The sequence below is a fragment of the Pogoniulus pusillus genome, chromosome 6, assembly GCF_015220805.1.
Source record: "Pogoniulus pusillus isolate bPogPus1 chromosome 6, bPogPus1.pri, whole genome shotgun sequence".
Taxonomy (NCBI): Eukaryota; Metazoa; Chordata; class Aves; order Piciformes; family Lybiidae; genus Pogoniulus; species Pogoniulus pusillus.
Window position 1 is genome coordinate 15643151 of NC_087269.1, and position 25461 is coordinate 15668611.

A 25461-nucleotide genomic window follows, 5' to 3' on the forward strand; every position below is an offset into this window, starting at 1 on the left:
TGGTGTTGCAGTTTTCCTCTGTGGGGCTAGAACTCCAGCATCTTAGTGGCTCCAACAGAGATCTTTATTAGGACATCTCTGACACAGAGCACAAACAGCTGAAAGATTTACTGTCACTGCTGCACATGCCAGGAGAAAGGCTCCCTGTGGTAACATGAGTGCCATGCTGCTCTGCTCAGGCCATGCCAGAAAAGAGCTTCTGCGATCAGCAGTGGGCTTCTCAGGATACTCAGTGGCATGCTAAAAATCTGCTTTCCCTTCAACCTTGAGGTGGATCCATACTGCGTTGCTCTAACCACAGTGTACATAGGTTGCCTCTTCCCCTTTTGCTGGTGCTGTTCAGTGCCACTGCTTTTCTACCCATCCTCCACATCTGCTTGGGTCACTGACTGGCTTTCTGCCTTACTTTTTCAGGAACAGCAGTGGTAAAACCAGGAAGCCCCTGTTCGTAGCCTCTAATGCAAACAGTGCAGGCTGGTGGGCAAAGCACCCAGCCTGCCTGCTCCTGGCTTAGCTTGTTTGGACTTTCCCAGTTCCAACTGTCTTCTGCTGTAGGCCCACCATAGCGATCTTTTCTCTCCTTGTCCCTGTGCCTTCTTGGTCTTCTGCCCAATATGCACAATTATGTCTCCTTAAAAAAAGAAAGAAAGAAAGAAAGAAAGAAAGAAAGAAAGAAAGAAAGAAAGAAAGAAAGAAAGAAAAAGAAAAAAGGTGTAAAAGTCCTGGTTTCAAACAAATATCTTTTGAAAACATGTCAGGAAAAAAAGGAAGTTATCTAAAGACACCAGTAATCATACTGATACCTTTTCCCAGTTAAGCTCCATCCCACCGCATCCCCGCTTGTCAGTCAGTCTCAGAACAATACACATTCAAGTGCAGGAATGACACTGCACTGATCTTCATTTCAAGTAACAAGAAACAGTACTGGAGGTGTGAACTTCTTCCAGAACTTGTAGGAAATCAAAAAATAACAGGCTGTGGCATGGGTATAGTAGGACAGCTTTTGTCTCTACAGCAAGTCATTTTGTGTTGCTGGTGGCCCCCACAGCAGTGAGAAATGCCCTCACCTCCTTTGTAGCACCACTCTCAGAGCTGGTAAGTTCTCATGAAGCTGCTTTCTCCCCAGCTTTCAGCAACTGAGGCAGTGTGAAAGAGGTGGGCAGGTATGCAGAGCCAGCCACTGCTACCTGGCAGCCAGAGTGCAGTAGGCAGGACTATAGTAAACCAGCACATGCCCCATGTCTGGTCTGTCTCTCTGCTCCCATTTCCCTTCCTAGGCTCTTTTCAGAAGCACAGAATGGCAGTGGCAGAGTTGGAGCTGCAGCTGGACACATGAGAAAAGCTCTCACTTTCCTATGGAGACAAGCAACACTGATGGCAAGGCAAGGCAAGGCAAGGCAAGGCAAGGCAAGGCAAGGCAAGGCAAGGCAAGGCAAGGCAGGAAAAAAAAAACCCCAAACCACCAAAATACCAATCCACACTTAGCTCCTAAAAAGGAGCCATAAGCAAAAAGTAGTGTGGGCAGAGAATGCACCTCAGACACTAGTAGGTCTGGAGAATTAGTCAGCATTATCTGTAGCATAGGGATGAAGGCAGCTTGTTATCAGGCAGCAGGTTTAGGACAAACAAAAGGAAATAATTGTGTACACAAAGCACTAATGAAATTACCTCATCAAAGCTAAAATTTAAATGGCTGCAAAAGAGGATAGGATGAATTAATAGAGAACTGGAGTATTCACAGCTATTAATTACGCAGATCTGGAGTCACTCACTCGATTTCCTGTGCCCTTGATTGCTAGAAAAGAAGGCTCATGCCTTTTCCCTAAATGTCCACCTAAATCCTCACCCACCATGTAGCTGGAAAGAAGCAGCAATATGCTGCCTGTCTGATCTGACTTTGCATAGCTCTTACAACATTTTAGGTAAACAACATACTGATGAAGTTCCAAGCCAGTAAGAAGTTGATACATGTTAAAAAACATTGTTGAGAGCAGAAACAAACAATATATGACATCAGCTCTTAGAAACAGTGCAGAAAGGAAAGACTTAATTTGGAAAACACAGCTAATACAATTGGGAAGAATTATGTATTCCACCTCCCCTAAATGTTCAAAGATGAAGAGACCTCCAGGCAGTGGGAGAAAGAATGCAAGCAGCACCATGCTGTGCCAAGGTGGTGGGAAAGAAGCACGAATGTGAGCCTCATGCCCCTCATCACTGCGTGTCTGAGTGTCACAGGCAGCAAGGAGACAATTCCTCTGAAGCTGGCTGTGTAAGGACTCCCACTGGTCTGTTTGTTGCAATTCTGGCTGTATTACAACCAAGGGAGGATTGGAAAATTTGTGTATGCTGAAAGAAAAATGATGGACTGTGACAAGTATGTTTGTCTTGGTGGAGCTACAGCTGTGGCTACGTAGAGAATGTGGCCTTGTGAATGAGGGGCACAAGTACCTTGGCCTTAACCTGTTTTGAGGGCATTGTAGTGCCAGTATATGCCAGTGGTGCTGTTTCGGAGAGGAAGAGGACTGCATCTGTCTGGCATGTGGTGGGGTAGAACAAGCTGCTTTGGGGAGATTAATGTGAAGATAAAGCAAAGACAGATGTGGTTTAGGCACTAGCAACTTTCCCAGGAGTGAGGCCATCCCTGCAAGGTGTCCAAAGCCTGAGAAGGACCACAGTGCTTTTCCTTGATAGGAGGGAATGCTTCCTATCCACTGGGAACTTCAGATCCAACACAGGATAACAGCAGGGAGCCGGCAAGAGAGGAAATCCTATCCATTCCACTATTGGCAAGTTCTCATAATACGGAAAACAGCACAGAAACTTTTCTGGCATCAATTTGGAAGTCTTTATTGTAATAAGGATACAGAGATTTGTGCATCAGAACAAAGATCCATTTCATTAGGGCTGAGCCACAAAAAGAAAGTGCATTGCCCTGGTGGCAAGGGACTGCTATCCTCTGCATATCTCCCCTCAGACCCTTCTCAACAGGCTGATGAGCCCTGTGGCACAGCCAGCAGCCCCACAGAGCCTGCATGTACTACATGGCACACAGAGCATGGGAAAAATTGGGACAGATGAGGAAGGGGCATATGTCTAGCTGAGAGCTGCTCATGAAGATGCTGGGGAGCCCTGGCCAGCACCAGTGCTGCAAATCAGCCTCTTAACACACAGGCAGTGATGGCCCCACTTCTGAGAGCTTTCTTTCAAGTGAAGGCTCTGTCACGCTTTGCTGTAGGGAGCCCATGCAGAGGAGAGCAGGTGGTGCTGGGGAAAAGCACAAAGAGTCCTTAGAGCCCGTGGTGGGGACTAGCTGTTTTCTGCAAAAGGTGAGTATGCTGCAGACATCGAGGCTTTGTCTCCTGACACCCGAAGATCATGGCCTCACCAATAGTTTTGTCTCAGAGCTGACCCTTGGGTGAACATGAGAGCTCATGCAAGTGAGCAGTCCCAGATTGACCAGACTGACTGCTTCCACACCCTGCAAAGCTATCAAATCCTCCTGCAATGAACCTTCCCAAACCCAAACTGCTCAACACATGAACCTAAGCCAGAGACAGTCATCCCACTTTGTTGCAGTGTGTCTCAGGGTTTCCCGTGGAAAACTAGGAGACTCTAAGGTCTGGAGTTTCAGCAGCCCAGCAGAGCCGATCAGTGAACAAATACCTGCAAGACAAGGATGTGTGGTGCTAAAAGATGCTTTAAATCAGAAGAGCAAAACTGTACAGAAGCCAGTGGCTGGAAAATAAAGCCAAAAGCTATCACATTATAAATAAGGCACAGATAATTATCCATGAGGCAGATAACTGCATTAACAAGGACACCATAGTACTACTGGTGTATATGGCAGTTCTGACCACTACTGTTAATGTTCTTCACATAAGCATTGGGTAGTTCTGAAACACACATTTAAGCAGAATATAGCTGGGTCAGATGCATCATAGTAGCAAAGAAATGAATGCTCATTAAATGTAAACTCCTTAACCAAGGATTTTGAGTAGCCTCCTGGATAAAGTCCTGCAATAGCAGGAGAAAGGAGAAGAAAAGAAAATATACTGTTCTGGGAAGGTTCAAGTACAGCCAGTGATATGCCAGGGTCTCACTCTTTTAGGATTCCTTTAATCAACCAGTTCTTAGAGCCTCAGCTAGCTCAAGTGATTTTTAAATGGCACATCTGGTATCACCTTTGAAATTCGAGTTCTGGAGAGATTTGACTCAGAAGGTCAGAAGGTTTAAAAATATCATAATGTATTTTGTACTTATCTTAGCTTGGGGATTTTAGATTGCGCTCAGGTCACATTTGCAGCTTTGAAAATAATAAAATCCAGGGGAAAAAAACAAGAGAAGGATGTCAGGAGAGAATAAGTGAAGATACCAGCTGGTCACTTGACTCTAGAATCAAGATCTAACAATATTAAGACTATGGAACTTGCAATAAGGGTACAAAACATTCTGAAGTTCTTTTCCAGGTTCTGTATTTGAGCTTTTCCTTTGGCATAAACTCTGAGCAGCAATCAGAAAAGCAGTCTGGCACATACTTTCTCTCCACACCAGCTTCCGCGTGAAGTTTCTGTGTCAATTTCTGAAACTCCCCAATGTATCTGCCAGTTCCAGCATCACAGCTACTACTGAACAGCTGCCAGATCCATGAGGGGATCTCAGGAGAGGAATTACCATTCTGCAGGTTTCCATGCTCTAAATGGGGGGAAAGGATGCACTAGGTCATGTGGGACTCTTCTCTGGGGAACCTGCTCTGCTACAAAGACTCCCTGTGCAAGGAAGGTGGCTGTGTTGAAGTGGGGCTGACTGGGGAGCTGAAGCAGCAATGATCATATGCTCCTCTCCTGCATGTCTTCCAGCCATGGCCAAAAACTCCTCTTAATCTCTCACCTACCTATCTTTGACAAAAACAATAGATGGAATACTCCACCTCCAGATGAATTTCAGTGTATTAATGTATTTGCAGATTAAAAACCCCCAAAGCCTGGTGAGTGGTCAGATAGTGTGGGGGAATGTCATTTGCAGGTTGATCTTCATCACTTGCTTGGGGGAATATTGTTTAAATACTGCATGTTTCGGTGGAGCCACATGAAAGGCAAAGCAGTTCATGTTAAGAGACAATGATGTACGGTGTGAGACAGCAGCTGTTCTAGAATGCAGGAACTGGAAAAAAGAAAAGGCCAAGTTGCAGTAGTCCAACTGGACAAAATAGTCTCAAAACGTTCTCTTAAGTGAGCAGACCTGGTCCTGAGATACATGAACAAGGAACACAGAGTATAAATAAAACCCAGAGGGTGTTACTTTTATATACACTATTAATGACTCTACTATCACCTGTTCCAGAAAACTTTGGTGTCCAAATTTCAAAGGATGTAAAAAATTTCAAGGAAGTAGAGTCAAGATCTACAAGTGAGGTCAGCATGGAGCACTTTACAGATCAAAGACCGGTCTATTTAATGTGATACAATGATGACTTGCAAGCACCAAAAAGGGAAAGAAGAATTTTGATAGTAGAGAGTTACTCAGTCTTTCTGAAACAGGCAGAACAAGATCCAACAGAAAATGAAGTCAGCTAATTCAGAGCAAAAAAAGACATAGATTTTTGGAAGAACAATGAACTGCTCAAGGATCTTGCTACAAGACAGGATAGATTTTTATCCCTTACCTTTAGGTCCTTCAATATGTTACAGATCCTACTTAAAAGCACGAAGTAGAAATAACTGGGGGACATTTTCCAGCCTGCACTGTGTGGAGAAACAGTCTGGAACAGCATGAACACCCTGAGCTCTGTGTCTGTGCTTGCCTAAAGAAGGCTTTATTGGTGTTGCACATCCTGATCCCCTCCACACTTTTTACAGCTTTGCTTGGGGAAACAGGTGAAGGTGTGTGTTTGCATGCCTTTCTCTCTACAATATCTACTTTCATTTGGCCTCCAGCAGTTACAGGTCATTAGGAGAGGAGATTTCCAAGATTTCAAGGGAGGTAAACAGGCACCAGTGGTTTCCAAGTGGTTTTTTAATAAAAATGAATTTCTGACTTAACTTTTTTTTTTTTTTTTGATCAAGGAATGGAAAATGGAAGAAAGTGATTCATTAACCTGACAAGTGGCATTGCCCTAGTTGTGTCCTAGTCCTAGAAGATGGGCTGCAGTATGTGCACTCACAAGCCTCAGTGCTCATGGTCATGGGATAAGCCTAAGCTATGAGGGAAGGCAAGGCAAATTTTCACTGATTTTGCTGGTGGAAAGAGTGCTTCAATCTGTGCATGCTGATGTTGGTAACTGCTGCCAGCTGTCTACTTGTAAAGGAACAGGACCTAATAAACATTTTCCCTAGATCAGAGGCTACTGTGTGGTCACCACAGTGACACTAGATTACTTTAGTGGGTGTATACCTGTAGGCACGCTGGTCACACCAGAGTTCTTGTAGGCATCAGCACTCTCTACTGGTCAGGAATCCTCACCCAGTATGAACTCTTCCTACAAAAATCAGCAATGCCTGGTTGGGAACTTTTGTCTAGATGTACCCTAGGGACTTGGAAATGGCTCAGTGTAACAGTGAGCCAGCTTTGGTCCAGCAACAACATCAGGAAGACATGGGAAAGAGGCTTCTTGCCACCTGCAAATGGAGCAGACAGCCACCAGAGCCCAGTTAAGGGCCGATGGCCACCAGCACATTCAGTTTCTTCATCCTCATCCCTTCTTTTTCCGGAGTGGTGCTTGGGAGCCTGGCTAGCCTTTGGAGGTCAGCCAGGTGCAGGTGACCATATCCAGCTGTAGGACTGCAAGGGCTCAGGGCACAGGGAGGCAAATGTGGGTGTGCTGTTGCGGGAGGGGCTCTCAAGAACAGCTTCAGCTAAGAAGGAGTAGGAACTCCTTGTGATTGTTCCAAAAAGCTCTGTGGGATGTGTGACCCTGAGATTACCCTTGCAGGAGCACTGGCTCCCTAAGATCGCTGCCACTTTTCATGCACATCTCTTGTGCACAAGGCAAAAAAACAATAAGCAGCAAAGTTTCACTGAATGAAAGTATGACCCACTCAAAGAGGGGACATTTGCTTCTCTGTCCTTGGTAGAGAGCGGTGGCGATCCTGATGCCCCGATGTCTGTCAGTGCAAGTACGAGTCAGAAGAAATAAATGCCCTTGTTGTATGCAGTCAGTAGGTTCAGTGAGAGTCGAGAGGGACTCTGCAGTACAGCCTGCTCTGCTGGGGTCTCCTAGCCCTAAGCAGACAGACTGACATGGCCCCTCTCCTCCCAAGGCTCTTCCTAAACAATCCCCTTCTGCAGGCACTTGGGCTTGTGGAAGAGAAGCCAGGCGAACAGGAGCACAGCCACCAGCACGAGGGAGCACAGCACCATCAGCCCCACGTAGCTGCTGTGGGAAAGAGGGGGCACGGCAGGCTCCTCTGCGGGGATCATGTTGGTCAGGTTCAGCATGTAGCCCAGAGTCCAGCCTGCATCACTGCCGCCGATCTGAAATGGGAGAGGAGCAGAATCAGTGCAGGCAGGTGCAAGGGCAGTGGCACCCAGGGGAAAATGGGCCTGGCTGTGCAGCAGAGGCTGCAGTTAGGTGCTGGTGTAGAGCACTCCCTACCATGAAACACACCTTTCCAAGGAAGTGGATGCTTTGCCAATTCTTTTCAGTGAATTTGTAGCCATTTTCCAGGAGAGAGAGGATGTAGGCTCCAGAGAAGCAGTACTCGCTCAGGTACTTTTCTTTTACATGGCGATACACTGTCTTCACCTAGAGAAAAAGTAAGTCACCAAGCTGTTAAAAACAGCTTCTCACTGCTATGCCTTGGGCCCAAGAGTCCACTTCTTCCCCCTCTTGCTTTGGAAGGATTTATCCTACAGGAAAATATCAGCAGCTTTTGCCACCCTGAAGTCCTAATCCACTGTCCCAAGCACTGCTCACCTCATTCCAAGGCCGAGCACAGAAGCTCTCAATGGTGCTGGCCACTTTGTCCAGGGCAACAGGGCTTTGTTCACTGGTCAGGTTCAAAAAGTTCATCACAAAGTAGAAAGCAGAAAAAGCCTGAAGGAGAAAGAATATTTTAACTTGCCTAGGCCTCAAAATGAGCAGGACAGCAGAAATCACACAAATGCAAATAGTTTTAATTATAGATAAAGAACTATAAGAAGCAACATCTCACACACATAAGTAGCTGTATTTTAATTACAGATAAAGAAGCAACATCTCACACACATAAGTAGCTGTATTTTAATTACAGATAAAGAAGCAACATCTCACACACATAAGTAGCTGTATTTTGAAGAGTGGTGAATTTTGACACACATTCCTCAGAGCTGATGAGAGCTAAGGACCCTGAAAGGTCCTGAAGAACTTCAGTAAACCTCTCTGCTCTGTGCAGTGGTGCCAGCAGCATACGGCAAGTGCTGCTTCTGATGCCATTTTAGCAACTGCACTGGGGTGAGTGTGCAGCCAATATCACCACAAACAGCAGAGGTGATGGTCTGGGAGGACTGCACACGGCCCCAGCACAGGATCTAAAGTCCAGAAAGCTCATCTCTGACCACAGCCAATGGATGATAGGTGGGGGAAAGTTTATGAGTAGGGCAAGAGAGTATTAACAATTTCCACAGAAAACCTCTCATTTACTGAACTCTTGTAGCTCTAGGACTAATGTTCTGTGTGCTGTTACACATGATGTGTGTTCAAGGCATGCCTTGTCTCCTCATTGCATATGGGGTTGAACAGGTGAGCTGACTGATTTGTTTCGGTGGCAGTGACATACTCCTGGGTGAATTTCGTACCTGGTGTAAACACTGACCTTAAGAGATAAGGATTGCAGGAGCTGTGTGTCATGCAAGGCCTACAGCAGACTCTCCTGCCTCTGGTGCTGGCCTCCAGGAGGGACTCCTTGAAAAATGAATCAGTAAATGGAGCACCCCAAGGAGATGTCTACAGCAGATGGGTTAGAATGGGAACAGTGCAGTACTAGTAGGCCAGTGTTTTACTGGGTGTGCTGGTTGAGGCTAACTGGGATATTTTAATGAGAGAAATCAGGTTATTGATTGTGAAAAGAAAATGATGATGAAGTCTATATCATTCGTTGGTTTGCTGAGAGGGATAAAAAGCCAAAACATCAACAAATTATCCTACTCTGGTCTGGGAAGCTGGATCTATTTGCTTCCTTTTTGTTCTGCTCTACTATTTCTCCGCTAATCTCAGCTAGCACATAACAACACAAACTTTGCTGATTGTTTTGTTTGTCTGTCTGGGAAAGTCGAGGGAGAAAGAGAGGGTAGCTTTGAGCCCCTTCTGGGCAGTTTTTCTTTGTCTGGGATGGAGTTTGGATTTCTGTAGTATTTCTGATTTGTATATAATTGTAAATACTTGTGTGCTAGTTTGAGCCTAGCAAGAATGTTTTGGTGAGAAGAACTAGATTACAGGCTGTGGAAGGAAAACAAGGCTGATGTCTACCTCACTCATTGGCTTGATGAGATGTATAAGAATAAGAGTCAAAACACAGAAAACACAGTCAGCACTTCTGCTGGGGAACTGGCTGAGCTGCATCTCTAACCTCACCCCTCTCTGCTGTTTCTTTGACTAATCCACTTTGCTTCCTAACCCTCTGGCCCAACCTCCATTCTTCCTTGGGACTGGGGTAAGCTTGAAAGGGGTAGGGAGAAGGTGGAAGGGCAATTGGGAGCTCCTCCTGGGGACTCAGGTTTCTGGGAGGGGAGTTGTGTTTCTGTATTACCTTTTACCTTGTATACTTCTGTATATAACTGTATATGCTGTAAATATCTGCTTCTATCTTGTGCTAAGCTGTAAATAATAAGCTTCATTCATATTTCCAGAGCCATCTGAGTCTAGTCGGGGTGATTTCCAAAGTGTGTGTGTGTGGGTGAGGAACACCCAAACTATCACAACTTGCAAATATATTGTGTATAAAATTTGCCTTGCTGTAAGTGGAGCTTCATCTTACTTCCAAGCCATCTGAGCTAGTCTGGTAAATTTCAATAGTGGAGGAGAAGTTTCCTGACCCACCACACTAGGGTCTCTATTACAAGTGCTGTCTTTACAGCATGTGCAGCACTGCTTTTGTAGATGCATAATCAAAATGTCAAGGATTTCCTGACCTAGTAATGGAGAATGCACTCTTAGCATTACTTAAGTTTCTACTGTTGTGATATTCTGGGTTACAGAGAGTTGGAGAATGTGAAGACTTACCCCAAAATCCCCTTGTAGTGGAGGTAGGTATATCCCATTGAAGGAGCAACTGGAGTGAGGACAACTGGTTTTATTAAAGAGTTTCTGGATGTTTGTCCGGCACTTTTGATAATCCCCCTCTCCCTGTATGAACAGTTGGCTGAAAGGGAATTGCTTTTTCTTGTCTGATGTACAAGGGTTCTTGAAGAGGTCACTTAGATTTATAGTCCTCTGATAGCCTTCGTGAAAACATGGATCAAAGAGGGTGCTGTTCTCCATGGTCTGCAAGCAAATTCAACCCAAGATGTTACACTTCACTCCACAGTAACACCCTAGGAAATAGTCATAAGGAAGGGCGGCCAAGGGGCAGTTGTCACAGTGCATCAGGCCAAGGTACATGCCTAGTGTAAAAGGCATGAGGATGGTTTAAGGCATTGGTTGTGATCTGGGAGATGTGGGTATTGCCACAGGCTCCCTGTAGGATCTCAGGCAGATTGCTTTCATCTGCACTGGGATTGTGAGGCATGGTGAGACATCACCTCCCCCCAGTACTCTAGTTCAGTACAGTACACCTGCTATCCCATGTCCAAGAATCAAAGCACCTCAAATTGGTAGTACTGTTGAAAATGCTGACTGTCATCTCTTTGGCCATCTTCCCAGTCTTTATGGAAGATAATGGAATTTCCCAAATCCAGACTAATGGATGAGACATTTATATGGGACCCATAAACTTTTCCAGTACCAGTATGTCAAAGCCAGAAGGATCTCCACTTGCCTGTAGGTCCCTGGCCAGTTTCTGTTGCAGAGCTTGGTCCTTGCCATAGCAGAGAAAGCTGTGTGTGTATACTTGGTAATCCTTGCCGTAGAGACGGAAATAGAGCAGGTTCTCTGGGGACTCATGAGAGAGTTCGTTTGGTACAAAGGTAATTTGTGTTGAGGCTCCTCCAAGGTCTAGCGCTCCTGAAGTCTCACTGACAAATTTCAGAGAAAGCAGAAATTTTGTCCAGCCAGACTTTTTGAAGGAAAAATAAAAGGAAAAGAAAGAAGTAAACCAGGTATGTCAGGTATGGAGAAGGTTTATTTGGGAAAGAAGAAGAGAAGGACCTATGGAGAGAGAAGCAGAAGCACTGAACATGGGAAAGGCAGGAATATCTGGAGAAGGGCATACTACGAGAACTGGAACAAGATACAAGAAAGATGGAAAAGCAGAAGATGGATAATGTCTGAGTATTTGCATGAAGACTAAGAATTTGGAGACTAATACAATTATTATGATAAAAAACCCAGTCAATTTGCTGTTTCAGCTCCCAGATTATTTATAAGCTCAACAGTAAAGAGTTGCTCAAACTTTGCAGGCACAGAAATATTCTAGATCAAGCAAAGTTTTATTTCAATGCTTTAAGTCTGATTATAGTGGTACATTCTGATACTTAGTGGTATCAGGATGTATTCAATGGTAATTGCTGAAGCAAGATGCTCAGCTTCCTGGTCTCCGGTAAATGGCTAACAAGGGAAGATAGTGCCTCTGACACCCTCTTGTAAGACATGACTTGCAAAGCCCTGCAAGCTGATGATTCAAATAGGGACTTGCCTTTGATACAGTACCTGCTTGAAATTGCCCAGCAGATAATTAATGGTGATCCATCCATAGGCGCCTTCTTCCTGACCACTGATGATTCTGGCACCCTGGAAGTTGAAGGGAGCTGAGCGTAGCGTCTTCTCTACTGAGGACAAGACTTTGTCAGCTGCACTTTTATTCTCCAAGCTGGATAAATGGAAGAAAGGATAAAGTTACTCTGGCTGACAGCTTTCTGCAACTGACAGGCTTTATTCTAAGTTGTCAGGCCACAAGTCCCCACCACACATTAATTCACAGATTTACAGACTGCATTGGGTAGGAAGCGAGCTCTCAAGGGTAATCTTGTCCAATGTCCCTGCAGTCAGCAGGGAGACCTCCAAGATCAGGCTGCCCAGGGTCACACTGAGTCTGATCTTAAATGTCTCCAGGGATGGGACCTCAACCACATCCCTGGGCAACCTATTCCAGTATTTTAGTACTCTCATTGTAAAGAAATTCCTCCTTAGGTCCAACCTAAACCTACCCTGCTTCAATTTAAAACCCTTCTAAACAGTCCTTCCCCTGCTTTCCTGTAGGTCCCCTTCAGATATTGAAATGCAGCCATAAGGTCTATCTGGAGCCTTCTCTTCTCCAGCCCAAATTCTTTCAGCCTGCCTTCATAGCGGAGGTGCTCTGATGACCTTTATGGCCCTCCTCTGGATCTGCTCCATTAGGTCCATGTCTCTCTTGTGTTGGGGGCCTGAGAGCTGGACCCACAACTTCAAGCGAGGTCTCACCAGAGCAGAATAGGGTGGCAGAATCACCTCTCTTGACCTGTTGGCCACGCTTCTTTTGATGCAGCCCAGGATGAGATTTGCATTTTGGGCTGCAAGTGAGCATTGTTAGCTCATGTCCAGTTTCTTGTCCACCAGTACTCCCAAGACCTTTTCTGCAGGGCTGCTCTCAATGTCATTGCCCCCCAGTCTGGACTGATATTGAGGATTTCCCTGATCTAGATGCAGGACCTTGCACTTTGCCTTATTGAACCTCTTGACATTCTTCTCAGCTCACCTCTACAGCCTGTCCAGGTCCATCTGGATGGCACCACATCCTTCAGTCTTGTCAACCACACCACTCATCTAGGTATCATATGCAAATTTGCTAGGCATGCACTCAATCTCACTCTCTATGTCACTGATGAGAATACTGAACAGCACTGGTCCCAGCACTGACACTTGAGGGACACCATCTGTCACCCATCTCCATCTGGACATCAAGCTGTTGACCACTACCCTTTGTATGCAGTCATTCAATCAATTTGTTATTCACTGGACAGTCCACCTATCAAATCCACATCTCTCCAGCTTGGAGAGAAGGATGTTGTGGGGGACTGGGTCAAAAGCTTTACGCAAGTTCACACATATGGCCACTGATACAATAACACCATCATAGAAAGCCACTAGATTGGTCAGGCAGGACTTGGTGAAGTCATACTGGCTGTCTTGAATCACCTTCCTGTCCAGTATAGCTTCCAAGAGGATCTGTTCCTTGATCTTCCCAGGCACAAAGGTGAGGCTAACACATCAGTAATTTCCAGGGCCTTCCCTTTCTTCCAGTTTCCAGGGACTTCAGCTGTGTGCCAGGACTTTTCTAGTATTATGGAGAATGGCTTTGCAACTACATCAGCCAACACCTTCAGAACTCTGGGATGCATCTCATCAGGTCCCATAGATTTATGTATGTTGAGATTCCTCAGGTGGTTCTGAATTTGATCTTCCCTTACAGTGGTCTGCACCTAGCAGTCCATCAACCTGGAACAGACTGAGCAATATTGCCAGTGAAGACTGAGGCAAAAATGTTATTGAGTACCTCAGCCTTTTCTTTGTGTCCTCCATTCTCATTTGCATTTGTGACCATCAGGTCCAGCATTGCATTCCTTTGGGTAGGACTATCTATTAATCTGTCTCAGGAAGTTATCATCGAGACACCACAGGAGTCTCCGTGGTTGCCTGCATCTTGCCATGTTATCTTGCCAGCAGGTGTCAGGGTAGCTGAAGTCCCCCAGAAGGACAAGAGCCTGCAAGCATGAAGCCTCTTCTGGCTGGAGTAGGAAGGCTTCATCAGTGCGCTCTCCTTGATCAGATGGCCCATAGTAAGCACTGACCACAAGGTTCCCTTTGTTGCCTTTGTCTTTAATTCTTATCCATAAGCTTTTGACATGTTCATGGCAGTTTTCAAAGACAGTTCTTCACACTGTATCTATTTCCCAACATAGAGGGCAGTGCCTCCACCTCCCCTTCCTTGCCTCTCTCTAGCCACCAATAACCACTTAGCATTAACTGCAACAGATGTCATATGAGTACATCCAACTCTAACTGGCCATGGTCCTCTCTGTCACACTTTAGCAGCACAGATGCCACCTGCAGCTGACCGTGGTACCTGGAGCAGAGACCAGAGAGCCTGTGTTTTCCTGAAGCACATGCCCTGGTCCCCCTCACTATTTGCCATTGCCAAGAAATCCATACCTTCTGGTATCCTCAGGGAGATTTCCCAGGCAATACATCAGCTCCCTGTCCCAGTCAGGCAAGAGGCCTGGGGCACCCCCCACAAAAATCACAAAACAGAATTAAAGCAAGTTATATTGATAAAGTTACTTCAGCTCTGATGGTCTTAGGCTGAATCTAGGTATGTGGGGAGTTACAGCATGGTTGGGCTCAAAAATGCTGGGTCAGGTCTGATACAAGACTAGGGGAACATCTGAGAATCCCTTTGATTTGGGGGATGTCTGAGAATCTTCTGAGCATCAGCTTGGGCACTACTACCCTGGTGTCTCTGTGCTGGGATGTCTGAAGTTTGCAGTGAGTAGAAATGGACCTGGTGGGCAAGCAGGGGGAAAGCCTTGAGGCTCAGAGAGGCTGGTAGCAGAAGGTGGTATCCGAACAGATTGTGAGCTGGCATTTCCAAGGACTTGACTCAAGAGGCCCCTACTGGTTGTCCATGGTGGTCTCGGGCACAGTACTGCAGGAAGAGGGGACAAGCAGTACCTGAGAAGCCGCATGCCAGCAGTTGCTCCGAGGTAGACAGGTGTCTCTTGGTGCTGCTGTGAGGGAATCACCTCTTCTGCTTGTCGTAGGCACTGTGCCAGAGAGGGACCTGCCTTCTCTGTGGCGTGGGAGTAACCTGAGATCCCAGGGCCTGCAAGAAATGAGGACACTTCATTGTTCAAACCCCAAGTGTAACCTCAGAGTACTATCATTAAACTTTATTGCTACCACAAGCAGCAACATCAGATTCAGTCACCTCATTTCTGAGGAGTTTTAGAAATTCTACAGCACCACTAAGCAGGATGTATGCAGGGGCACAGGTCCCAGCTTCTGCCATCCACTCTGTGTGATGCAGGCTGGACTACCAATGAGTGCTGCAGTGATACAGATCATTTGCTTAGTATGTCCTGGATATCTGTAGGCACATCTCTGCTTCTGCCTGGGTGTACCCTGGATCTGTGCCTGAAAATGCCTGATCCTTCACTGTGCTGGGTCCTCTGGGGGAAGATGCTGTCATTTGTTTGTGTATTGCATGCTTGCACTACAGCAATGAGTTTATTGTAGCTATGCTCTTTCATGCTAACTTAAAGGAAAAATTCACTGTCTCTCCTTGCCATACATCTCCTGGTGAATGGGCTGCCCCAGGACCAGTGCCTACACGGGCAGCAGTGAAGCCTGTGTTTGCCCCAGGTTGCAGTGTGCTCAGCGTGCAGCTTGTGGTGAGGTGTGCTGCAGCACCGAGCAGCTATCACAGCAGCACAATAATGTGGTGTGGCTCTCCCCTGTGCTGTGAACAGGCTTGAAAAGACCCCAGCTGGGCACTGACAACACCTCTCCTCCCCAGGAGCCCAGGCATCCACAATGGTTTACTCTGTTTTTTGTTATATGCATCCTTGGCTTTATCTATGCCTTCCTAAATCATGCAATATCTACATAGCAATTAAATAGAACAAAAAATGAACCTCGATATGCCTAAGATGAGCAATGGTGGCCTGCAAGCCGAGTGAGCAAACCATGCCCTTCCCCTCACTGCCTGACATTCACTGGCACTTCAGCGAGGGTGCATGCAGGTGTTTGAAGTATATTTCTGGGCATAGTTATTTTCAAAAAGCACTTGCTTCCAAGCATCCTAAAGCCAAAGGAAAAAGATGATCTAGCTGTCTTCCCAGGGAGGTCAGGCACACACAGCCCCCGTGGGAAGCAGTGGGGTATGCATTAGCTCACAGGTGGTGTAATGCTGTTTTCACTATTGGCCTCTTCCTCCACGTGGCAGTTTGAGCCTATGTTGCCTTTAAGAAGCACAAAGCTGACGACCTCCAGAAGCTAGAGAGGTCTGGGAGGCGTATTGGAAAGTGTAATCTTTGTTTTTCTTCTCACAGTCCTGCATCCCATAAATCCGACTGTGAAGTCAGTACCTTCTCTTCTCCTCCCCATTTCCCTCCCTGGTGGCACAGGCTTCCTTATCTCGGATTCTGGCATGAGGAAGGCTCTCAGCCTGGCTGGGCCTTGGCAGAGCTAATTTTTACTGTGTCATTTGGGCTTGGGTAGGGAGGCATGGAGAGATTGGGGGGGGAAGGCATTTGAGGCCTGTGGAATTGAGGCTTGGTTGGGGGAAGGCTTTGGAAGGTTCTGGCCTAGGGAGATTGTTGTAAGCCCAGGTGGCAGGACTGAGCCGAAGCTGAGTATGAATTAGTGTATTTTATATGCATTGCTATGCTCACCATTATGTAGAACTGTAACACTGCAGCTTGTGAGTTGCTTCCCCATTTAAACTGTCCAATTCTCCAGTCTCTTGCATGTGAGCATTATTCTTTTGGCCCTTTTGGAGCAGTAGCTCAATCTGTCCACTCGTTAAACCACAACACTCCAGTTTTATCCTCCCCCACCCTTGGCTTGCATTATCTCTCCTTCATCCTGTGCCCCTTGCACGGCTTCATTTTCTCCTCTTACCTTCAACTTTACACACCTCCACCTGCTGCACCACCCCAGTGTCGTTCTCCTTCTCTGCTGGCCACTCGTACACATACAGGTTGGTGTGGGATGACCCTGCATCCAGCACAATCCCATACTGTAGGCAAAACAGAGCCATCATTGCACCTGAGGCACCAAACCAGACACAGTGTGCGCTGGCCTCCATATGTGGGGGGAACCAGAAATGAACAGCCTCTCTGGAAGCCGCAGGACTATGCCATGTCATGACTTCTGTCAGTAGTGCTTCAGTGCAAAGTTTGCATCAAAGGATGCAAGAGCAGAGAAGCAGCGAAATTGGGAAGGATTACTTAGGAGATGGCTTCCTGTGAAGCCATACCTGTTTTTACCATGAAGATGTAAAATTGAGAAGTTGGGATGCAGAGAGACAGAAAGAGTGGCTAGCCAGGCCCAGCAGGGGCAGTGAGGTGTCCTTCAGCACTATGAACACCTAACCCCCCAGCTTGACTTGTTTTCCTGTAAGAGTCCCAGCTTGTAATACCTTAATGTTCTTCGGAAGGGGCTTGTTTTGGGTCACTGCTACAGCAATTAAAGCAATTACAGCCAAAGTAGAGAGGAATCCCAGGATGAGTAGGATCTTTCTTGTCCAGGACATCTTTGGTTTAGTATCTGTGAACAGAGCAGAAAAAGAATGTTAGTATCCCAGTAGCACATCTTACTTCAGATCCCAAAAGTCTTCAGGTCTGTTCCTGCAGTTCCTATGAAGCATCTATTCATCCCTGCTCCCATCTCCTTTTCCATCTTCTCATGCAGGACTTCTTAGAGGTAGAGCTCTGCCCCAGTGTCCTGCAGATGTGATCTCCTGGTCTGTGCCAGGTGCTGATGAAGGAGGACATTAAGATATACCTTATGGTTTGCCTGTCCTTAAGATACCTGCAGGTGACTGAGCAATCACATAGCAAAAGCATCTGTATGGGGCAAACACCAACCTGTGTAGTGCCACAAGGCTCAATACCATGAGTATCAGAAGAAGAGACAGGGAGAAGCAAGCTTGATGCAAACCAATCCAAATTGATTTATTGCATTCCAAACATGGGCTTATATACTTTCACAGTATCATCAAGGTTGGAAGAGACCTCACAGATCATCAAGTCCAACCCTTTACCACAGAGCGAAGGCTACATAACAGGGTTACAAATCATGTTAGAGTCTAACTGGTTACATATATTTGCATTAGGACTGCGTTAGGATTACACACTAATTGCTAGGATGCATTAGTTACCTATTTCTTATCTTCTAACAAGACACAGTAACTTTTCTTAGCAAAGCTATATTATCTTAGTCCTTCAGAGGATTTATTAACTTAATCCTAAGGAGACAGTTATGGCATTTAGGTAAGAAAACAGGCACCAAGTTGTACCAAGCTGTGAAGGCCATAAGCAATTAGATTAGACTTGAAGCCTCTTGTTTTACAAACCACATTTCTTTCAGAGGCACTTTGATCTTGTGCTTCAGTGTACCAAATTCAGACATTTCCATAGAATCACTACATTTAACATTACTATGCCCAACACTGTAGCTCTGCATTTGGTGGGTGTTGGGGGGGAAAACCAATCAGCCATTTCCTGCCACTTAATCCGCTCAATGGCCCCAAGCACCTGCCGGGACTGGGCTGGAACCAAACTATAGTCCAGCCCCTGACAGTGTCTGAGGGACAGTGAACTGGCCCCCTGTTTACAAAGTTTGAGGACCCCTGATCTACTCCAACCTCCCTGCCATAGGCAGGGATGCCTCTCAACTAGACTCCAATGCTCAAAGCCTCATCCAACCTGGCCTGCAATGAATCCTCTTTACTTGATTCTCCTGATACGAATTTTAGCCATTTCCTTCCTGCCTCATAACATTCACCACCTTGGAGTCATTTCACTTTTCTACAACATCTGGAGATCACAGAAACATAGAATTGCCTTGGTTGAAAAAAACCTCAAAGAACATCCAGTCCAACCACCAAGCCAACATCACCATGGCCACTAAGCCATGTCCCCAGGTGCCATGGCCACACATTTCTTGAACACCTCCAGGGACAGAGCTTTCACCACCTCCCTGGGCAGCCTGTTCCCATCCCTGACCACTCTTGTACTCAATAATCTTTTTCCCAGTCTCCAATCTAATGGTCCCCTGGCACAATTTCAGGCTATTTCAATTTCCTCTTGTTCTGTCACCTGATACTAGGGAGAAGGGACCAAGCCTCACCTCACTTCAACCTCATTCAGGGAGTTACAGAGGGCAATGAGGTCTACCCTCAGACTCCTGTTTTGGTGATAGGTGCTCCATAAACACAAAGCAGTTTTTAAAATGCAATACAACTTATTGTAGAAATATTTTTCTCTGCCTCATACACATCTTTTGAGTCTCAACTTCGGAGATTATTTTTGTACCCATTTATGCCTTCCTCCCCAAGCACACACATGAAAGATTCAAAATACGTGCATGAATTTGGGGGCTATGAGAGATGCCAAATCAAAAGGTAGGGCAGCATGATGCTGTCCTTTATATTTTTCCTGCTTTGGACTCTCCCATGTATATCCCATAGTGGAATTTAATTTCACAAGCCAGTTTTGGTATTGTTTAATAAAACATCATCTTACAACATGAAGCTGTGGAATGGGTATCAGCAAAAATATTTTCCAGATTTATAATCTAGGTATAAATTCCACATACAACTAATGAATAGCTTTGGCACTCTAGGGGACAAACCTGCTCCTTCTACAACCCCAAATCCACACATTTGGGTTGTACACTTTCATTATCTGAGTTCTCACAGAGCTAGTTCTCACCATAGAAAAATATTCTAGGAGAGGTTTAGAAGTACATTACAGGTCCTGCACAGTGACAATATCTCATGTATGGAACTTGATGAACTATCTTCATGCTCCAAGAAGGTAAGCTGATTCAACCTGCCCTCCATTGACATGTCAGCACTGGAATTCCATAGGTCATTCTGCAGACCTCAGGCAATACTGAGTCAATGTTCAAAATCCATCTGGTACTCCATGTCACAGAACTAAACATGAAAATAATTCAAGTTCTGAATAGAGTCATCTCCTAACCATTCTGGTTTCACATGAAAGCTGGGTCCCAAGCACCAGAACTATACAAAGTGTTAGACAACCTTAAAACTGCCCCCAAACCTATTTTCAGAAGCTAGCCTAAGTGAAAAAAAGCATCACACCTCTGAAAATCTGTAACTCTAGACAAACAATGTCTTCCCACCTACCTAGAGAAAATGGAACCCAAAAGTGCCAAGAGAACTTGTTTTGAAGGTCTGGCAGGCAGGTCCATTGGAAACCTAATGCTGACCTGGAACTCTACACTCATTGTGCTCATTTGTAAATCTGCTGAGGCTAACTGAAATTGGGAAGCTTGTTATGCTCACAATTTACGAGTGCTTGATAGAGGCATAGTATGCGTGCCAATATCTCCAAGAATGCAGCTTAAAAAAATAGTCTAGTGCACATACCAGACAGTAGGAAGCATGAATGCATTTTATACAGCTTTATTCAAAAAGACCACAGAACTCACAGCTGTTGGGAGTCTCTGCAGTAACTGTTTTTCTAAGTACATGTCCAGCCCTTGAGGGAGAGCTGCTAGATGCTCATGCAAATAGGAATAGAGTCTGTGGAGCTCCTGAGGCTAACCGTGTCAGCAAGACACAGTGCAGTGCTGAGACACCACTGAATTATGACCCACCAGAAATGGACACAGGCATCCTTGAGGACTGAGAAAACAGTAACAGTATGGATTGAAACTAGTCAGATGCCATCATATTTTTAAAGCAACTGCCAACCTAAAGAGCACAGGAGCCCATGGATGAAGAGTTCCTGAATCCTTCAGTAGTCGGGATGCATTTAGCACTTGCAACCAGCTCTGTGGTGCAGGGTGGGTAGCTTGGGCAGAAGGAGCATCTGTCGTCTTGCAGACAAACAACATCTAGGTCAGCACAGAGGCCAGTAGGCAGAGGATCTGGCAATGCAATCTGCACAAATTTACTAATTGCAAGAATTCATGTCCATAAAGTTCCACTGGCAGTGATGGCAGGAGCCATCAGTTCTTTGTGGGGACACATATCCTCCTGCCGAGGGAAAATGTACTTTTGGTAGTCACAAAATTTATCAGTCTGAACTACACACAGGTTGCTGAGCTTGCATCAGGTTTTAAGGCACATCACCTAAAAGGTATTCTTGTTTCCAGACTCACTGCAACCAGATACCCATGTCCATAAACACTAAGAAAAGCCACACTGCTTCATTTATCAACCCTTCACTGAAATTTTCTCTGTCCCCATCTGACTTCTTAGTCATTCTTCATCTGCCTTTTTCATTCAAAACATGCTCTTGTCCTAGGAAGATTTTGCTGCAAAGTAATGTGAACCATCTGTTTCAGGCCAACATACTGGAAAAGTCTTTTCTTAGGCTGGCAAGAGGCTCAGGTTTATCCTAGAATATACATACAAGCACATATACAGTAAGTGAATTGCTTTGGTTTAAGAGGTTTTATTTCAAAATATGAGGGCAAGACACTGAACAGGTCAAAACTATAGTTCAAGCTCAGGATTTTACATCACTTCTTACAGCTGTTACATGGAACACTGTGAGAGGATCTGCTCCAAGTGTTAATTATTCATATGGCCTTACTAATGGCCTGATCTCTGTCTCCTCTTGTAGTGCTATATACAACTATAAATGCAGATTTATTGGATTATGTTTTTCCAGATTAAATAGTCATAAGTGCTGAAGTACAAACGCTGAAATGTCAGTGAAACTGCTAATCCAAACAATGTAGTATGTTTGTTTTGGATGCAGTCTTTCAGAGACATTTGATACTTTGAAATCACACAGCCCTGCATGGCTCAAACCGCGGCAGACTCCTATGGATCTAGGCTATGCAGACTGGTTGAGAGTGCTTGAACCTAGCCTGAGCTGGAAGATGGAGTGAAAAGCATGCCTGTAGCTGTGATAACACCAAGTTGGGAGCACAAGCACACTGACACAGAGGGTTGGAATTAAAAATAATTCTGATAGATAGGGGAGAGCCTGGGGAAAGCATCCAACTCACTTGAGTAAGGATAAGAGAAAAGACAACATTGAGAAAATGGCCATTGCTCAAAGCCTGCATGGTGTGATCAGTTAAGTAGCACTTCCAGAGAAAATACTCTTGCAGCTACAGCAGTTTGCAGAAACCCTTTCTTCTATGTAACGCTGGTAATGACTCTTATGAAGTTCTATGTCCCCTTTTGGACACTGTCTTTCAGGAAAGATGTAGACCACCTGAAGAAACTCCAGAAGGGGACAAGAAGATCAGAGGTCTAAAAACTTGACTTTTGAGGAAAGACTGAAGGAATTGGGTTGTTTGGTTTAGAAATTAAAGGCAGGGAGGGAGACATGTTAGCTGCCTACAAACAAACAAAGTGTCTATCTGCCAGCACTGTTGTAGCTGGGCTCCCAGCTCTGCCTCCTCAGTTCAGAAGGCAGGGAGTTTGCAAAAAGAGGGCAATGCAATTACAAGGCACACTTAGCAAAGACCAATGCAATGCACGTGCTCTCTTTGTGGGATGTAGATGTGTTTGAATAAACCTGTTCCCTCCTTCCCTCAACAAGGCTCCAGTTTGCATTCAGACAGAATTCAGCCACAGGAATCATCCTGCTGTATTTTGTGGTGAGGTTGTAGCTGGGGCGGGGGGAGGGGATCTGCTGAAGAGAGTCCAGTGGAGAGCCATGAGGATGACTGGGGGGACTTGAGCATCACCCTTATGAAGGCAGACTGAGAGGAGATCTCATCAATGTTTATAAATATCTGATGAGTGAGTGTCAAGTGGATGGGGCCAGTCTTTTTCCAGTGGTGCACAGTAATGAGACAAGGAACAATGGATAGAAATGTGAGGAGAAACTTCTTCACAGCGAGGGTGATGGAGCACTGAAAGAGGCTGCCCAGAGAGGCTGTGAAGTCTCCCTCTCTGAATACTTTCAAAACCCACTTGGGTACATTCATGTGCGAACTACCCTGGGGGATCCTGCTTTAGCAGGGGGGTTGGACTCAATGATCTCTGATGGTCCCCTCCAACTTCTAACGTTCTGTGATCCTGTGTTGGCCTGTTTTACCACCTGACAAGTGACAGGACAAGAGAAAACGGCCTCAGGTTTCACCAGGGGAGGTTTAGGAAATCTTTCTTCACTGACGGGGTTGTGAGGCACTAGCACTGGCTGCCCAGGGAAGCTGTTGAATCACCATCCCTGGAGGCATTTAAAAGACATTTAAACATCGTACTTAGGGATATGGTTTAGCAGTGGACTTGGCAGTGTTAATTGTTGGGCTTGACGATCTTAAAAGTCTTTAACTTCCTAAATGATGTTATGATTCTATGATATGCCATTCACCACTGCTGGGGTGGGAGCACCTCATCCCTTTGCTGCTTTTAGACTTGTGGCCGGGACATGACCAACTGCACACAACATGTTGGAGGAGCTCTGTTTTCCTGGAAAAAGAAAAGCTCATGGCAATGCTGGAGAGCTGGTGGGTGCTAAAGGCTGCAAAAGCCGAGCAGCGGCAACAGCAAAAGCCGGACACAAAGGAGCAGGCAGCACACAGAGCCCTTCTCTTCCTTCCGCAGTCACCCACACAGGCGGCAGCGGCACAGAGGAGCTTTGTGCTCCAGGCAGTCCCACGGCCCTGCTCACTGCTGGCCCTGCAGCATGGGTTTACTGCTGCAGGGGTAATGTTTGAAGGCTTCAGGAAGGAACCCCTGTGACCTGGACCACCCTGCCAACAAATCCTCCATTCACCCTGTGCACAAAGTGAATTCCTCTGTTAGAGATCTTCCCAGAGCTCCCAGCAGTGCTGAAGGTGCTGCTCAGCTTCCTTGGCTGCTTTGTAAGGCACCTACACTGCCTTCCACCCCTGTTTCATACTCAGTCTCCCTGTTATTACACACCATCCCCACCAAAGCTTTCCTGCTGCCTGGGAGTTATATAGGGGAGATATTCTTCTGGCTTAGATCTCAGCAGTCAGTCGAAGATACTCAACATTCTCAAATACAACCAACAAGTAGCAGGATACTACGGACACAATGACCTCTAGACAGTTAATTTTCACATTTATATGATGTTTACTGGTTTCTAAGCCTGTAGGCAATTTGTACTAACTAATTTCTTTAGGATTCATACATCAAAGAGGTTTCCAGATCAGAAGAAACAACTGTTATCAGTTACATCAGTCTCCTTCCAGACCGTGTCTGGCAGTAATTTTCTCCTTGCCCTTCAAAGCTGTATTTGAATTGGAGAAGATTTATTGCTACTACCTATAAAGCTTGAAGTTTCATCAGAAGACATCCAGTGAGCTGAGGTGGCTTGCCCCCCAGCTTATCACCTAAGTTATTGCTTGAATATGCCTGGCTATCACACGGTGAGAAGACATTTGTTTTCATTTGGGGAATGAAGGAGCATCAAGCACTGATACCTTTTCAGTTTTCTTATTATTGATACTTCTAATATGTCGACTTGTAATATGCTATGGGTGCTGCTAGGCTTCCTCTTATTCTCAATATCCCTAAAGTCTCTGCTCTCCCTTAATTTTTGTGGTTTTTTTTTTTTTTGACAATTTCCTACACTTTCCAACTTTAAATCTACATTAATTGCAGTTTCCTTTTTCTCCCTAAAATATGCATCTTTTAGAGATTTTATTATTTTTCAAATTAGCATAACATTGAACTGTCAGATCAAAGCTTTTGGAGAGTAGAATAAGAAGTGAATAGACTGCTTCCGATTAGCACTCCCATTTGGCTGTTGTAAATGCTCCACTGATTCAGCTGAAGTACTTTAAAATTTGGGAAATCACTTCTTTTAAGAGCTGCTAGATGTTATTTGTTGACACAGAATAAGTGCACGTTACTTGTATAATAATTTCTAATTCTCACAGCAGTGCTCCTTTCTTTGTTGAGATTGAGGCCAATGTACATTGTCCTTGTGCTGGAAGTACTGCCTTGAAAATGATAAGATGGTCACCCTCAGTCTTGAGGAATTAACCTAACATTCACTAAAATCTACCATGCTATCAGCTTTCCTCATCCCTATATAGACAGTCATGTCCTCTCTCTCTGACGTCCTGTCTGGTAATGGGCACTAACCTTCACCTGCTTTGATTTGGTGTTCCCAGGTCAGCCCCAGGCAGCTATTTGTGTACAACTACTTAATTACTGTTGTTACTGTTAAAAGCAGCAGGGCCTCCACTTTAGTAGGAAGATTGGTGATGTGTGAGTCACACCACCAACCCAGTAGAGCCCACCCATCCCCTCTGCCCCATCAGCTACCTGCACCAGGAGGATGTAAAATCTGTCACAGCAAAAGAGAGGAAATAGTCTTGAGAACAACCATTCCCACACTTCAGGACCTGCGCTGGGTTTAGCAAGTTCAGAAATACCAAGTGCTGAGCACTGTATGGACTGCTACCCCCGGTAGGGGGTTCTGGCAGAGGGAATGACCAAAAACACATTCAAGCTCCTTGCCACCCACAGCGTGTTTTGCACCTGGCACTTACTGTCAAAATATGCCTTCCCAGTAGCCACCAGTTTCTCTGTGTGCTTTCTCCACTGAAAGCCTCTTCTGCCTTGAAGAGGCTGTGGCTGCTAAGCCTCTCACCACATCTCAAGGATGTTTTTCTCTGATTCCACCACCTCTATGGTTCTATGAGTCACAGATTCC

General features: G+C 45.5%; 1 protein-coding gene across 5 annotated transcripts in view; it reads right to left on the bottom strand.

Moving 5' to 3' along the window:
• Positions 1-2824: 2824 nt before the first annotated feature.
• The window catches only part of ENTPD1 (ectonucleoside triphosphate diphosphohydrolase 1), a 62459-nt gene continuing 39822 nt past the window's right edge, over positions 2825-25461 (bottom strand). For 4 of the 5 annotated variants that reach the window (XM_064144642.1, XM_064144641.1, XM_064144643.1 and 1 more), the window contains 9 exons: positions 17250-17377; positions 16730-16847; positions 14780-14930; positions 11783-11942; positions 10953-11189; positions 10199-10459; positions 7916-8035; positions 7607-7744; positions 2825-7473 (listed from right to left, as the gene is read on the bottom strand). In XM_064144642.1, the coding sequence (XP_064000712.1) occupies positions 7267-7473; positions 7607-7744; positions 7916-8035; positions 10199-10459; positions 10953-11189; positions 11783-11942; positions 14780-14930; positions 16730-16847; positions 17250-17377 (1520 nt within the window). In that variant the 3' untranslated portion in view covers positions 2825-7266. The remainder of the gene's footprint in view (positions 7474-7606; positions 7745-7915; positions 8036-10198; positions 10460-10952; positions 11190-11782; positions 11943-14779; positions 14931-16729; positions 16848-17249; positions 17378-25461) is intronic. The other variant, XR_010302536.1, reaches the window with a different exon arrangement.